The sequence below is a fragment of the Bos mutus genome, chromosome 19, assembly GCF_027580195.1.
Source record: "Bos mutus isolate GX-2022 chromosome 19, NWIPB_WYAK_1.1, whole genome shotgun sequence".
Lineage (NCBI taxonomy): Eukaryota > Metazoa > Chordata > Mammalia > Artiodactyla > Bovidae > Bos > Bos mutus.
In genome coordinates this window covers 22,254,338-22,268,162 of record NC_091635.1, presented here as the reverse complement: position 1 = coordinate 22,268,162, position 13,825 = coordinate 22,254,338, and the positions used below count along the sequence as shown (strand labels likewise).

Sequence of the window (13,825 nt, the reverse complement as noted above, 5' to 3'; positions counted from 1 at the left end):
CAATAATATAAAATAATGACCAAGGCTATTTCAAAAAGTAAGTTTTAAACAGTAGATATGTTCCCTGTCCTAATGATTTTCAGAATTTGGTGAGGCAGAATCCCCTTCTGTGGTGGCTCATATGGTAAATTCAGGAGACCTGGGTTTGATCCCTGGGTTAGGAAGATGATCTGGAGGAGGGCATGGCAACCCACTCCAGTGTTCTTGCCTGGAAAATCCCATGGACTGCAGTCCTCCAGGCTCCTCTGTCCATGGTGTTGCAAAGAGTTGGACACAACTGAGTGACTAAGCCTCAAGTAGCAGAGCTAAAATTTAATATTTATAAAAATACAATTTTCCCAAAATTACCCTCGCTTTTACCACACATAGCCAAATTAAGATAGATTTGTTTGTAAAATAAGATAAGTCTGGTTAACTGATCTTATAGGCTTGTATGTTTTGTCCAATAAAGAAAAAGGATACCCCAAGTGAAAAACACTTTTTTATCCCCCCCTCCCCTTTTTTTTGATGAGTGTATTAGCTTTGTAGCCAAGAAAAGCTTTAGCCCATTAAATTAAAAAATGGGGTTTGTCAGGGAGCTGGGAAGAGTCAGGCAGCTGTCTTGGATTTCCCATAGCTCTGTTTAATTTACAGCTTAGTTTTAGGACTGAAATCTTATAACCCAGTTTAGAACTTGAATCCACGTAGTTGGGACTCCAGCCTAGCCAAAACCCATATTGAAACTTGAACCTGAGCTCTTTTAATTGAGATTACACACCTGGTTTTAGGACTTCATGAAGTTCAGATTTTTGATGTCTCATCACAGAATTCAGGAGAGACAAAGTGATGGGTATTTATTTAGAGAGAAGCACAATTCACAGAGTTGTGTGCCATCTCAAAAGGTAAGAGGCGTTATGAAAAACAGTCTTTTGAGTTTTAATCAGGGATAAAAGAACAGTCTCAGAATTAAAGTGGTTTCTTGCCAGATAAACTGAGATAGAAGAGAAGAATGAATTGCTCTAGTGAATGTAGTAAAAAGTCTTCTGGAGTTAAAAAGGGAAGAAATAGAATGGAAAGACATGTAAAGCATAGAAGGAAAACCTCAGAGCGAGAGAGAAAAGTATAGATTATTAAATTCTGTAACATCATTTAGTGGCTGGCTTTATCCCAGGCTAGCTGTTGGATGTGCGCAAGCATAGCCTTTATATTCTTTTTATGTTTCTATGCAGCCACTACTCGAACCTTGTCAAAGCCACCAGAGAGTGAAATTCTTCCTTTTCATAAACCATTTCCCTTGTCTTCTGCACCAGCAGAAAGATCCCTTCCACAACTCCTGCCACCTTTCTGTGGCAGTCCATGCTGATCACCATTGTTCTTCCAGTTCCTTCTCTTTAAACATTTATATCATCAATCCCCTGGCCTGTACTTAGGTACCCAATCAGAGCTCCAAAGCATTCAGGGTTGATCGGCCCAACTGCAACAGGCTATCATCGAAAGAGCACCCTCCCTGGAACTCTTGGCCCATGGCATCCCATGGCCCTGCTAGGACCTGATCCTAGACCTTCCTTTTTTACCACAGACCTGCCGCAGTCACCAGCTGAAACTGATTGATGTCATTTCAGGAGGGCTCTGAAGAGCTCTGGTACCACAGTGCTTTATGTCTCAGTGCAGAGAACAATTCAGCGAGAGCAAAGTGGTAGATAAGTGATTTATTAGAATAGGACGCTTGTGAGGCATATAAGCAGGTGGGTGAGAAATGCCATGGTCCAAGAACTTACTCATTGGAAGCACTGATGCTGAAGCTGAAACTCCAGTACTTTGGCCACCTGATGCGAAGAACTGACTCACTGGAAAAGAAAGAGCCTGATGCTGGAAAGATTGAGGGCAGGAGGAGAAGGGGATGACAGAGGATGAGATGGTTGGATGGCATCACCAACACAATGGACACGAGTTTGAGCAAGCTCCGGGAGTTGGTGATGGACAGGGAAGCTTGGCATGCTGCAGTCACGGGGTCACAAAGAGTCAGACGTGACTGAGTGACTGAACAGAACAGAAGAACTTAGTGGGCTACAGTTTTATAAAATCAAAGGAAAAGTGGGAAGGGAGAGAAGACCTTATCTTTTGAGTAGACATCATGTTTTCATCATCAGCTCCTCCTCCAGGTTGAGCAGGGGAGTGTTTTTTGTCCCTGTGTGGTCAAGCTGTGTCCACAAGTTGTTTTATTTGTGTGCAGAGAGCATGTCCTATGGATCATTAAATTAACTGAACTCACTGGCAGGATATGAGTCTCATGCCACCATTGTTTTGGGGCATGTCCTGTGCTTATGTTGCATGGTTTTGCTAAGCAAGCCTGTTTGGTTTTGTGGTTAAGCGGACCTAATTTCTGGAGTAATCATTAACTCACAGGGGTCTCCCATATTTTTTTTACTTACAATCTCCTAGTGGGATTAACTGTTTAATGACCTATTTTGTTCATTCTGTCCCTATCATAAGCTTTGGATAAAAATATCGCCGTCTTTCTTATTTTTCCAGTTAATTGATAAAGCAACTTTATTTGTTGAATGTCTGATATTTCCTTCTTGAAGACAACCTCCTCTCCTTAGTTACCCCCAAACAATAGGCTTATTCAGAACAAAAAAGTAAGGTCTGTCATGACGGGCCGAGAGCTGTGGACTCTGTAAGAGTCCTCTGGCGCTTTGTCTCTTCTGTTGCCCTCCTTGGTGTGTGTTGGATCCTGCACAGTATGAGGGAAGATTGTTTGCCGTTGCCCTTGTGATGCCTGTGCAGTCTGCAGTCCTGCAGCACTGTGGCGGCGCCCAGCTTAGGCTCCATGGTGAACACTGTGTTCTCTCTTGTGTTCCCACTGCCTGGTACTGTGTCCTTTGGATTGGGTCTGGAGGGGTTTCCAGCTGTAGCCTCACAGGGTGATACACCTAATCTCCCTTTCCGGATTCTTCATGTTATGGTATTTTCCCTCTGTTTGGAGCTGTCTCTTTTGATTGTGTAGTCAGTGTATAATGTTTGCCCAAAATTTGGGGTGAAGATTGCCCTTAGTAAGACTAGAGTCTAGAATCATTGTGAAGATTGATAATCCCTAGCTGAAGTAACCCTAGTAGTTGGAAACAGGTATCTGGATTGATTCCAGTCAAGGAAATTAGGGTGTAGACTTTTGGTGGAGTACTAGAGTGGGAGGCCCAGTTTTGTGGTATTATAAACCAGCTAGACAAAGACTGTTAATAGCCCAAAGATAGTCTGTGGGACCTTTAACCATCATTTTCCTATGGAGAAAAGGAACTCTTCATTGGATTTTTCTAGTTTCTTTTTCCTGGTTAATACTTTAAGTTAGCACATTAATTTTTTTTAATAACTTTTTTGACTAAGTGATACATTAACATGGTGCAAAAATCCAAAAGGTACAAATGAATGGCTAGTGAAAATTCTCTTGTCACCCTGGCCATTTACTTCCCTTCACTGGAAGTGTAGCCAGTTATACTTATTATGTATCCTTTCTGTTAGGCAACGTTTTAATGGGTATGTTGGCTCTTTAAGCTAAGTTTAATATCAGAAAGAATCTGTTGCATAGTATGAGCCTTTCAGGCATGGAAAAGAAACGTGTCCCATTATAGATAAGTAAATTGACTCTCTGGTCTATATACTTAGCTCATGTGATTTGCCTACATGAGTGTTGAGAAGCTAATTAACTCTTAAATACATTACCGACATGTGGTTTTGTTTTTTCCTTTTGGATCCACGAAGTTAAGAAATAGACTGCCGTATGTCATGGGATGTTTAGTAGGTGGATAGCAACTAGTTTCTACATGTTACTGTGTTTCAGCTGTCTCTAATGGCAGTCATTATATTTCCCTTTGGTGATGAATGTTGTGACAAAAAAGTATAATTTATTCTTTCAGTTTATTTATGGGTATTACTGTTTACATTTAGAAAATTAGTCAATAAGTTTACTATTTGGAGAGCTGAGTCTCTGGCCTGCAATTAAAATGGTAAATGTTATCCAAGAGAAAGAACAAAAGTTTGCCAAGCATTTTATAGTGACCTTATATTTGGGTTATACTTGATGCATGGAGTCAGACTTACTCAGTGTCTGAGCCTACATTTTATTTGAGGCGCTTAAAAAGTAAGAGACTCTCAATTGTCAGTCAGTAATTGCAAGCTATTAATCCTTATTGATTCATTTCCTTTCTTAGGTTTGAAAGAGAAGATAGTGAGGAGCTTTGAAGTTTCCCCAGATGGGTCCTTCCTGCTTATAAATGGTGTTGCTGGATATTTGCATTTGCTGTCTATGAAGGTGAACCATTATTAGCTGTTGCTTTTTCTAGGATAAGACATTAGTCCAAGTAGGAATAGCCTTGAACCATAACTCATGGCGTCCTTAAATCGGCATCCCAAGTGGAAGCACACAGGGGCTTGGAGAGAAGTTGTGGGCAGCAGGGGAAGAACTTTTGTGGTTTTTTTTGGAGTATAGGGAAAAACAAGTAGGTGCTACAAAACAAGAGAACTAGATCATTTTTATTCTACACATTGTGATTCTTCTTTACAACTCCTAACAATTTGATAAGTAATATTTCTTATTCTTTCAGACTAAAGAGCTAATTGGTAGTATGAAAATTAATGGGAGGATTGCAGCATCCACATTCTCTTCGGATAGTAAGAAAGTATATGCATCTTCAGGTAAGTTAACAACAAGATGTGTTTAAATATCAAATTTAATCAAAACTGAGTTTGATTTTAGACTTCTGTGTTAGTAAGAAAATCATTTTATTTTTAGAATTCATTTTTCATTGCTGTTTGCCTTCTCATTTACTGACCAGTAATGGTGAAAGGTTAACCGCTTAATGTGTACTATTTGGAGAAAAGATGGGAAGAAGGTTCACATTTGAAAGATAATTCATCCTGAGATTTTTTTTTTTTTTTTTAAAGAATTGCATTTAGGGTCCACCCTCTTTTTAAAATATTTATGTAGGTATTTTTGGCTCTGCTGGGTCTCTGTTACTGGGTGCTGGCTTTCTTTAGTTGTGGTGCTTGGGTGCTACTCTAGTCGTGGCGTGCAGGCTTCGCATTGCAGTGGCTTCTCTCCCTGCAGAGTGTGGGCTCTACGGTGAGCGGCTGCAGTACTTGCGGTGTGTGGACTCAGTGGATGTGCACAGGTTTAGTTGCGCTGCCGCATAGGGATCAAACTGGTGTCCCGTGCATTGCACAGCAGGCTGTTAACCACTGAACCACCAGGGAAGCCCCATTCTGAAACTTCCTTTTTTTTCTTTATAAAAGTTACTTAGAATCACTATTTCTTTTCCTTTAGCCCCCTTTCACTTGGATACTGTTTGGAATTTTCTTCACTACTGACTGAAAACAGTTCTGATCTCATCCTGATATTTCTATAATACTGTTTATTAATTTATTTTTTATTGAAGGATAATTGCTTTACAGAATTTTGTTGTTTTCTGTCAAACCTCAACATGAATCAGCCATTGGTATACATATATCCCCTCCCTTTTGAACCTCCCACCCCAGCCCACCCTTCTCGGTTGATACAGAGCCCCTGTTTGAGTTTCCTGAGCACTACCGCAAATTCCTGTTGGCTATCTATTTTAAATATGGTACTGTAAGTTTCCATGTTATTTTTTCCATACATCTATCTCACCCTCTCCTCCCCTCTCACCATATCCATAAGTCTGTTCTCTATGTCTGTTTCTCCTTTGCTGCCCTGTAAATAAATTCTTCAGTACCATTTTTCTAGATTCCGTATATGTGCATTAGAATACAATATCTTTCTTTTTCTGACTTTCTTCACTCTGTATAATAAGTTCTTTTCTAGGTGTATCCATCTCATTAGAACTGACTCAAATGTGTCCCTTTTAATGGCTGAGTAATATTCCATTGTGTATATGTAACAATTTCTTTATCCGCTGCAGTGAACAGTGGGATACATGTGTCTTTTTCAGTTTTGGTTTCCTCAGGGTATATGCCTAGGAGTGGGATTGCTGGGTCGTACGGTGGTTTTAGTCCTAGTTTTTAAAGGAATCTCCATACCATCTTACGTAGTGGCTGTATCAGTTTACATTCCCACAGTATGCAAGAACAGTGCGAGAACTCTTGCCAACAGTGCGAGAACGTTCCCTTTTCTCCGCACCCTCTCCAGCATTATTGTTTGTAGACTGATGATGGCCATTCTGACCAGTGTGAGGTGGTATCTCATTGTAGTTTTGCTTTGCAGTTCTCTCATAATGAGTGATGTTGAGCATCTTTTCATGTGTGTGTTAGCTATCTGTATGTCTTCTTTGGAGAAATATCTATTCAGGTCTTTTTTCCACTTTTTGATTGGGTTGTTTGTTTTTCTGGTATTGGGTTGTATGAGCTGCATGTGTATTTTGGAAATTGATCCTTTGTCATTTCATTTGCTGCTATTTTCTCCCATTCTGAGGGTTGTCTCTTCACCTTGCTTATAGTTTCCTTTGCTGTGCAAAAGCTTTTAAGTTTAATCAGGTCCCATTTGTTTATTTGTGTTTTTATTTCCCTTATTCTAGGAGGTGGGTCATAGAGGATCTTGCTTTGATTTACTTCATCAAGTGTTCTGCCTATGTTTTCCTCTAAGACTGCTTCAGCTATTTGGGGTCTTCTGTGTTTCCATATGAATTGTGAAAATTTTCGTTCTAGTTCTGTGAAAAATGTCATTGGTAATTTGATAGGGATCACACTGAATCCGTAAATTGCTTTTGGTAGTATAGTCATTTTAACAATATTGACTCTTCCTACCCAGGAACATGGAATATCTCTCCATCTGTTTATGTCATCTTTGATTTCTTTCATCACTGTCTAATAATTTACTGTGTACAGTTCTTTTGTCTCCTTCAGTTCAGTTCAGTTGCTCAGTCGTGTCCGACTCTTTGCGACCCCATGAATTGCAGCACACCCGGCCTCCCTGTCCATCACCAACTCCCAGAATTCACTCAGACTCACGTCCATCAAGTCAGTGATGCCATCCAGCCATCTCATCCTCTGTCATCCCCTTCTCCTCCAGCCCCCAATCCCTCCCAGCATCAGAGTCTTTTCCAATGAGTCAACTCTTCACATGAGGTGGCCAAAATACTGGAGTTTCAGCTTCAGCATCATTCCTTCCAAAGAAATCCCAGGGCTGATCTCCTTCAGAATGGACTGGTTGGATCTCCTTGCAGTCCAAGGGACTCTCAAGAGTCTTCTCCAACACCACAGTTCAAAAGCATCAATTCTTCGGCGCTCAGCCTTCTTAACAGTCCAACTCTCACATCCATACATGACCACAGGAAAAACCACAGCCTTGACTAGATGGACCTTTGTTGGCAAAGTAATGTCTCTGCTTTTGAATGTGCTATCTAGGTTGGACGTAACTTTCCTTCCAAGGTGTAAGCGTCTTTTAATTTCATGGCTGCAGTCACCATCTGCAGTGATTTTGGAGCCCCCAAAAATAAAGTCTGACACTGTTTCCACTGTTTCCCCATCTATTTCCCATGAAGTGATGGCACCAGATGCCATGATCTTCATTTTCTGAATGTTGAGCTTTAAGCCAACTTTTTCACTCTCCACTTTCACTTTCATCAAGAGGCTTTTTAGTTCCTCCTCACTTTCTGCCATAAGGGTGGTGTCATCTGCATATCTGAGGTTATTGATATTTCTCCCAGCAATCTTGATTCCAGCTTGTGTTTTTTCCAGTCCAGCATTTCTCATGATGTACTCTGCATATAAGTTAAATAAGCAGGGTAACAATATACAGCCTTGACGTACTCTTTTTCCTATTTGGAACCAGTCTGTTGTTCCATGTCCAGTTCTAACTGTTGCTTCCTGACCAGCATATAGGTTTCTCAAGAGGCAGATCAGGTGGTCTGGTATTCCCATCTCTTTCAGAATTTCCCACAGTTTATTGTGATCCACACAGTCAAAGGCTTTGGCATAGTCAATAAAGCAGAAATAGATGTTTTTCTGGAACTCTTTTGCTTTTTCCATGATCCAGCGGATGTTGGCAATTTGATCTCTGGTTCCTCTGCCTTTTCTAAAACCAGCTTGAACATCAGGAAGTTCACGGTTCACATATTGCTGAAGCCTGGCTTGGAGAATTTTGAGCATTACTTTACCAGCATGTGAGATGAGTGCAATTGTGCAGTAGTTTGAGCATTCTTTGGCATTGCCTTTCTTTGGGATCGGAATAAAAACTGACCTTTTCCAGTCCTGTGGCCACTGCTGAGTTTTCCAAATTTGCTGGCATGTTGAGTGCAGCACTTTCACAGCATCATCTTTCAGGATTTGAAATAGCTCAACTGGAATTCCATCACCTCCACTAGCTTTGTTCGTAGTGATGCTTTCTAAGGCCCACTTGACTTCACATTCCAGGATGTCTGGCTCTAGGTCAGTGATCACACCATCATGATTATCTGGGATGTGAAGATCTTTTTTTCTTGCCATCTCTTCTTAATATCTTCTGCTTCTGTTAGGTCCATAGCATTTCTGTCCTTTATCGAGCCCATCTTTGCATGGAATGTTCCCTTGGTATCTCTAATTTTCTTGAAGAGATCTCTAGTCTTTCCCATTCTGTTGTTTTCCTCTATTTCTTTGCATTGATCTCTGAGGAAGGCTTTCTTATCTCTCCTTGCTATTCTTTGGAACTCTGCATTCAGATGCTTATATCTTTCCTTTTCTCCTTTGTTTTTCGCTTCTCTTCTTTTCACAGCTATTTGTAAAGCCTCCCCAGACAGCCATTTTGCTTTTTTGCATTTCTTTTCCATGGGGATGGTCTTGATCCCTGTTTCCTGTACAGTGTCACGAACCTCATTCCGTAGTTCATCAGGCACTCTATTTATCAGATCTAGGGCCTTAAATCTATTTCTCACTTCCACTGTATAATCATAAGGGATGTGATTTTGGTCATACCTGAATGGTCTAGTGGTTTTCCCTATTTTGTGTCCTTAGGTTAGTTTATTCCTAGATATTTAATTCTTTTTTTGTTGCAGTGGTGAGTGGGATTGATTTCTTAATTTCTCTTTTTGATATTTCATTGTTAGTGTATAGAAATGCAAGTGATTTCTGTGTATTGATTTTGTATCCTGCAACTTTGTTAAATTCACTAATTAGCTCTAGTAATTTTCTGATACTATCTTTAGTGTATTCTATATACAGTATCATCTCATCTACAAACAGAGCTTTACTTCTTCTTTTCCAGTCTGGATTCCTTTTATTTTCTTCTCTGATTGCTGTAGCTAGACTTCTAGAACTATGTTGAATAATAGTGGTGAAAGTGGACACCCTTGTCTTGTTCCTTATCTTAGGAGGAATGCTTTCAGTTTTTCACCTTTGAGAATAATGTTTGCTGTAGACTTATCATATGTTGAGGTAGGTTCCTTCTATGCCCATCTTTTAAAGTTTTAATCATAAATGGGTGCTGAATTTTGTCAAAGACTTTTTCTGCATCTATTGAGATTATCATATGGTTTCTATCTTTCAATTTGTTAATATGGTGTATCACATTGATTTGCATACATTGAAGAATCCTTGCTTCCCTGGAATAAACCCAACTTGATCATGGTGTATGAGCTTTTTGACATGTTGCTGAATTCTGTTTGCTAAAATTTTGTTGAGAATTTTTGCATCTGTGTTCATCAGTGATACTGGCTTGTAGTTTTCTTTGTGTTTGGTTTTTGTATCAGGGTGACGGTGGCCTCGTAGAATGAGTTTGGAAGTGTTTCTTGCTCTGCGATTTTTTGAGAGAATTTTAGAAGGATAGGCATTGGCTCTTCTCTAAATGTTTGATAGAATTCTCCTGTGAAGCCATATGGTCCTGGGCTTTTGTTTTTTTGGGAGATTTTTGATCACAGCTTCAATTTCACAGCTTGTAATTGGGTTGTTCGTAATTGGGTTGTTTCTATTTCTTCCTAGTTCAGTCTTGGAAGGTTCAACTTTTCTAAGAATCTGTCCATTTCTTCCAGGTTATCCATTTTATTGCCATACAATTGTTCATAATAGTCTCTTATAATCCTTTGTATTTCTGCATTGTCTGTTATAACCTCTCCTTTTTCATTTCTAATTTTGTTGATTTGATTCTTCTCTTTTTTCTTGACGAGTCTGGTTAAAGGTTTGTCAATTTTGTTTATCTTCTCAAAGAACCAGCTTTTAGTTTTATTAATCTGTACTATTATGTCTTTCATTACTTTTTCATTTATTTCTGCTCTGATCTTTACAATTTCTTTCCTTTGGGGTGTTTTTTGTTCTTTTTCCAGTTGTTTTAGGTGTAAAGCTGGGTTGTCTATTTGATGTTTTTCTCGTTTCTTAAGATAGGATTGTATTGCTATAAACTCCCCTCTTAGAACTGCTTTTGCTGCATCCCATAGGTTTTGAGTTGTTGTGGCTTCCCTGTCATTTATTTCTAGAAATTTTTTTATTTCCCTTTTGATTTCTTCTGTAACCTGTTGGTTATTTAGAAACGTATTGTTTACTCTCCATATGTTTGTGTTTCTCACGGTTTTTTTCTTGTACTTGATACCTAGTCTCATAGCATTGCAGTCAGAGAAGATGCTTGATACTTCAATTTTCTTAAATTTGCTGAGGTTTGATTTGTGACCCAAGATGTGGTCTGTCCTGGAGAATGTTCCATGTGCACATGAGAAGGTGTGTTCTTCTGCATTTGGATGGACTATCCTGAAGATATCAATGAGATCCATCTCATCTAATGTATCATTTAAGACTTGTGTTTCCTTATTAATTTTCTGTCTTGATGATCTGTCCTTTAGTGTGAGTGGGGTGTTTTAGTCTGCTACTATTACTGTGTTACTGTCAGTTTCTCCTTTTATGTGTGTTAGTGTTTGTTTTATGTATTGAGGTGCTCCTATGTTGGGTGCATAGATATTTACAGTTTTTATGTCTTCCTCTTGAATTGATCCTTTAATCATTATGAGGTGTCCTTCCTTATCTCTTGTAAGCGTCTTTATTTTGTCTGTTTGTCTGATATGAGGATTGCTACTCCAGTCTTCTTTTGCTTCCCATTTGCATGGAATATAGTTTTCCATCCTCTCACTTTCAGTCTGTATGTGTCTTTAGGTCTGAAGTGGGTTTCTTGTAGACAGCATATATATGGGTCTTGTTTTTATATCCATTCAGCCAGTCTCTGTCTTTTGGTTGGAGCATTTAATCCATTTACATTTAAAATAATTATTGATATATATGTTCCTATTGTCATTTTCTCAATTGTTTGGGGTTGATTTTGTAGATCTTTTTTCTTCTCTTGTATTTCTTTCCTATAAGTCCCTTTAACATTTGTTGTAAAGCTGGTTTGGTAGTACTGAATTCTCTTAACTTTTGCTTCTCAGAAAAGCTTTGTATTTCTCTGTCAATTCTGAATGAAATCCTTGCCGGGTACAGTAATCTTGATTGTTGAATTTTCTCTTTCAGTACTTTAAATATATACTGCCATTCCCTTCTGGCCTGCAGTTTTTGCTGAAAGATCTGCTGTTAAGTGTACGTGGTTTCCCCATGTGTTGCTTGTTGCTTCTTCCTTGCTGCTTTTAATATTATTTCTTTGTGTTTAGTATTTGTTAGTTTAATTAGTATGTGTCTTGGTGTGTTTCTCCTTGGGTTTATCCTGTATGGGACTCTCTGCCTTTTGGACTTGATTGACTATTTCCTTTTTGATGTTGGGGAAATTTTCAACTATAATCTCTTCAAAAATTTTTTTGTACCTTTTGTTTTTCTCTTCTTCTCCTGGGACCCCCTATAATTCGATGTTGCTGCGTTTGGTATTGTCCCAGAGGTCACTGTTCTTTTCATTCTTTTTACTTTATTCTGCTCTTGAGAAGTTATTGCCACCATTTTATCTTCCAACTCACTGATTTGTTCTGCTTTGGATATTCTGCTATTGATTTCTTCTAGAGTATTTGTAATCTCAGTATTTGTGTTGTTTGTCTCTGTATGCTTATTCTTTAATTCTTCTAGGTCTTTGTTAATTGATTCTTTCATTTTCTCCATTTTTGTTTTCAAGCTTTTTGATCATCTTTACTAGCATTATTCTGAATTCTTTTTCAGGTAGTTTGCCTATTTCCTCTTCGTTTATTTGGACTTTTGTGTTTTCGTTTGTTCATTTATGTAGTATTTATCTGCCTTTTCATTATTATTATTTTTTAACATTGTGTTTGAGGTCTCCTTTTCCAGCCTTCAAGGTTGAATTCTTTCTTCCTTTTGGTTTCTGCCCTCTAGGGCTGGTCCAGTCGTCTTTGTAAGCTTCCTATAAGGTGAGATTTGTGCTGAGTCTTTGTTTTTCCTCTGATGGGCAAGGCTGAGTGAGGTGGTAATCCTGTCTGCTGATGATTGGGCTTGTATTTTTGTTTAGCTTGTTGTTTAGATTAGTTGTCCTGTATAGGTCTTGTATTCAAGTGGTTTCCTTTGTGGGAGTTCTCACTATTTGATACTCCCTAGGGTTAGTTCTCTGGTAGTCTAAGGTCTTGGAGTCAGTACTTCCACTCCAAAGGTTCAAGGCTTTATCTCTGGTCAGAAACAAAGATTCCACAAGTGGTTTGTTATGGCATTGTGAGATTAAAATAAATATCCAAAACCAAGAAACCAAAGATGAAAGTGCAAGTCACTCAGTTGTGTCTGACTCTTTGCAACCCCTTCATCTTTATAATCTATGGAATTCTCTAGGCCAGAACACTGGAGTGGGTAGCCTTTCCCTTCTCCAGGGGATCTTCCCAACACAAGGATCAAACCCAGGTCTCCCACACTGCAGGTGGATTTCTTACCAGCTGAGCCACAAGGGAAACCTGAGAATACTAGAGTGGGTAGCCTATCCCTTCTCCAGCAGATCTTCCCAACCCAGAAATCAAAGGGGTTTCCTGCATTGCAGGTGGATTCTTTACCAGCTGAGCCACAGGGACCCCAGACAAATGGCAGTTATAAAATCAGGCAAATAATCATAGAAATAATGGAATATGCATATACACCCATAAGTATATACACCCATAAGCCCAGTCAAAACAGTCCAACAAAAATAAAGCACAGTAGATTGACCTGGTGAACAAAGGAGATCTGCCAGTTAAGAAGACTAACTAAAACACAAACTGGAAAACAAAGCACGGTGCCAGGTGGGGAATAAAACAGAGAAAATAAAATTTATGTTTAGAGGAAAGGTAAGAATGAAAAGAAAGAATAGATATGCAAAGTTAAATAGAGGTAGATAAAGAAGATTTATATACATTAAAGATTAACTGCAAGGGGAAAAGAAGAGTAGGAAAGGCAAACAAAAGAGTAAATGTAGAAAAAATAATAATAGATTTTAAAAGTTAAAATTGAAAAAAGAAAACAAAAAAGGAAAACTCCACAGAACTGCAAAAGCCCAACATAGAGGCAGAGGTTTGTAACAGCAATAACAGTTGTGACTGAGAAAAAAAAGAATCAAAAGCCTAATTAGATTTTATAGTGCCAGTAAAATCGACAACTCCAGCCAAGGTCGGGGGTGGAAATGGAAGGAAAAAAAAAAACCCAAAAGAATCTATAGAACAAGTCCAGACATAAAAATAATAAATGTTTTTCATGAGTCACTGCTGTCAGAGTCCTTTCTCTCGCTGGGAGTCACAGTCCACCTTACCTCCCTAGGATGCCCTCCAATGCTGGACTTGCTGTGGGGCAGCTCAGATTCTAATGTGGTCCTACTCCTGTGTGTCCTTGCCTCCAATACCCACAGCTGTCAGAACCAGTGCGTCTTCTTTAGTAGGAGCTCTCAATGTCCTTTGATATATTCCATAGACATAGAGTCTGCCTAGTTGATCTTGTGGATTTAATCTGCAGCTTGTACAGCTGGTGGGAAGGTTTTGGGTCT

The 13,825-nt window shown here is 39.0% G+C and overlaps 1 protein-coding gene across 1 annotated transcript in view; it reads left to right on the top strand.

The window, feature by feature from the left end:
- Nucleotides 1-13,825, top strand: part of UTP18 (UTP18 small subunit processome component) — a 58,629-nt gene that overhangs the window by 21,058 nt on the left and 23,746 nt on the right. The window contains exons 8-9 of the mRNA XM_005890259.2: nucleotides 4,185-4,285; nucleotides 4,578-4,668. Of these exons, the coding sequence (XP_005890321.1) occupies nucleotides 4,185-4,285; nucleotides 4,578-4,668 (192 nt within the window). The remainder of the gene's footprint in view (nucleotides 1-4,184; nucleotides 4,286-4,577; nucleotides 4,669-13,825) is intronic.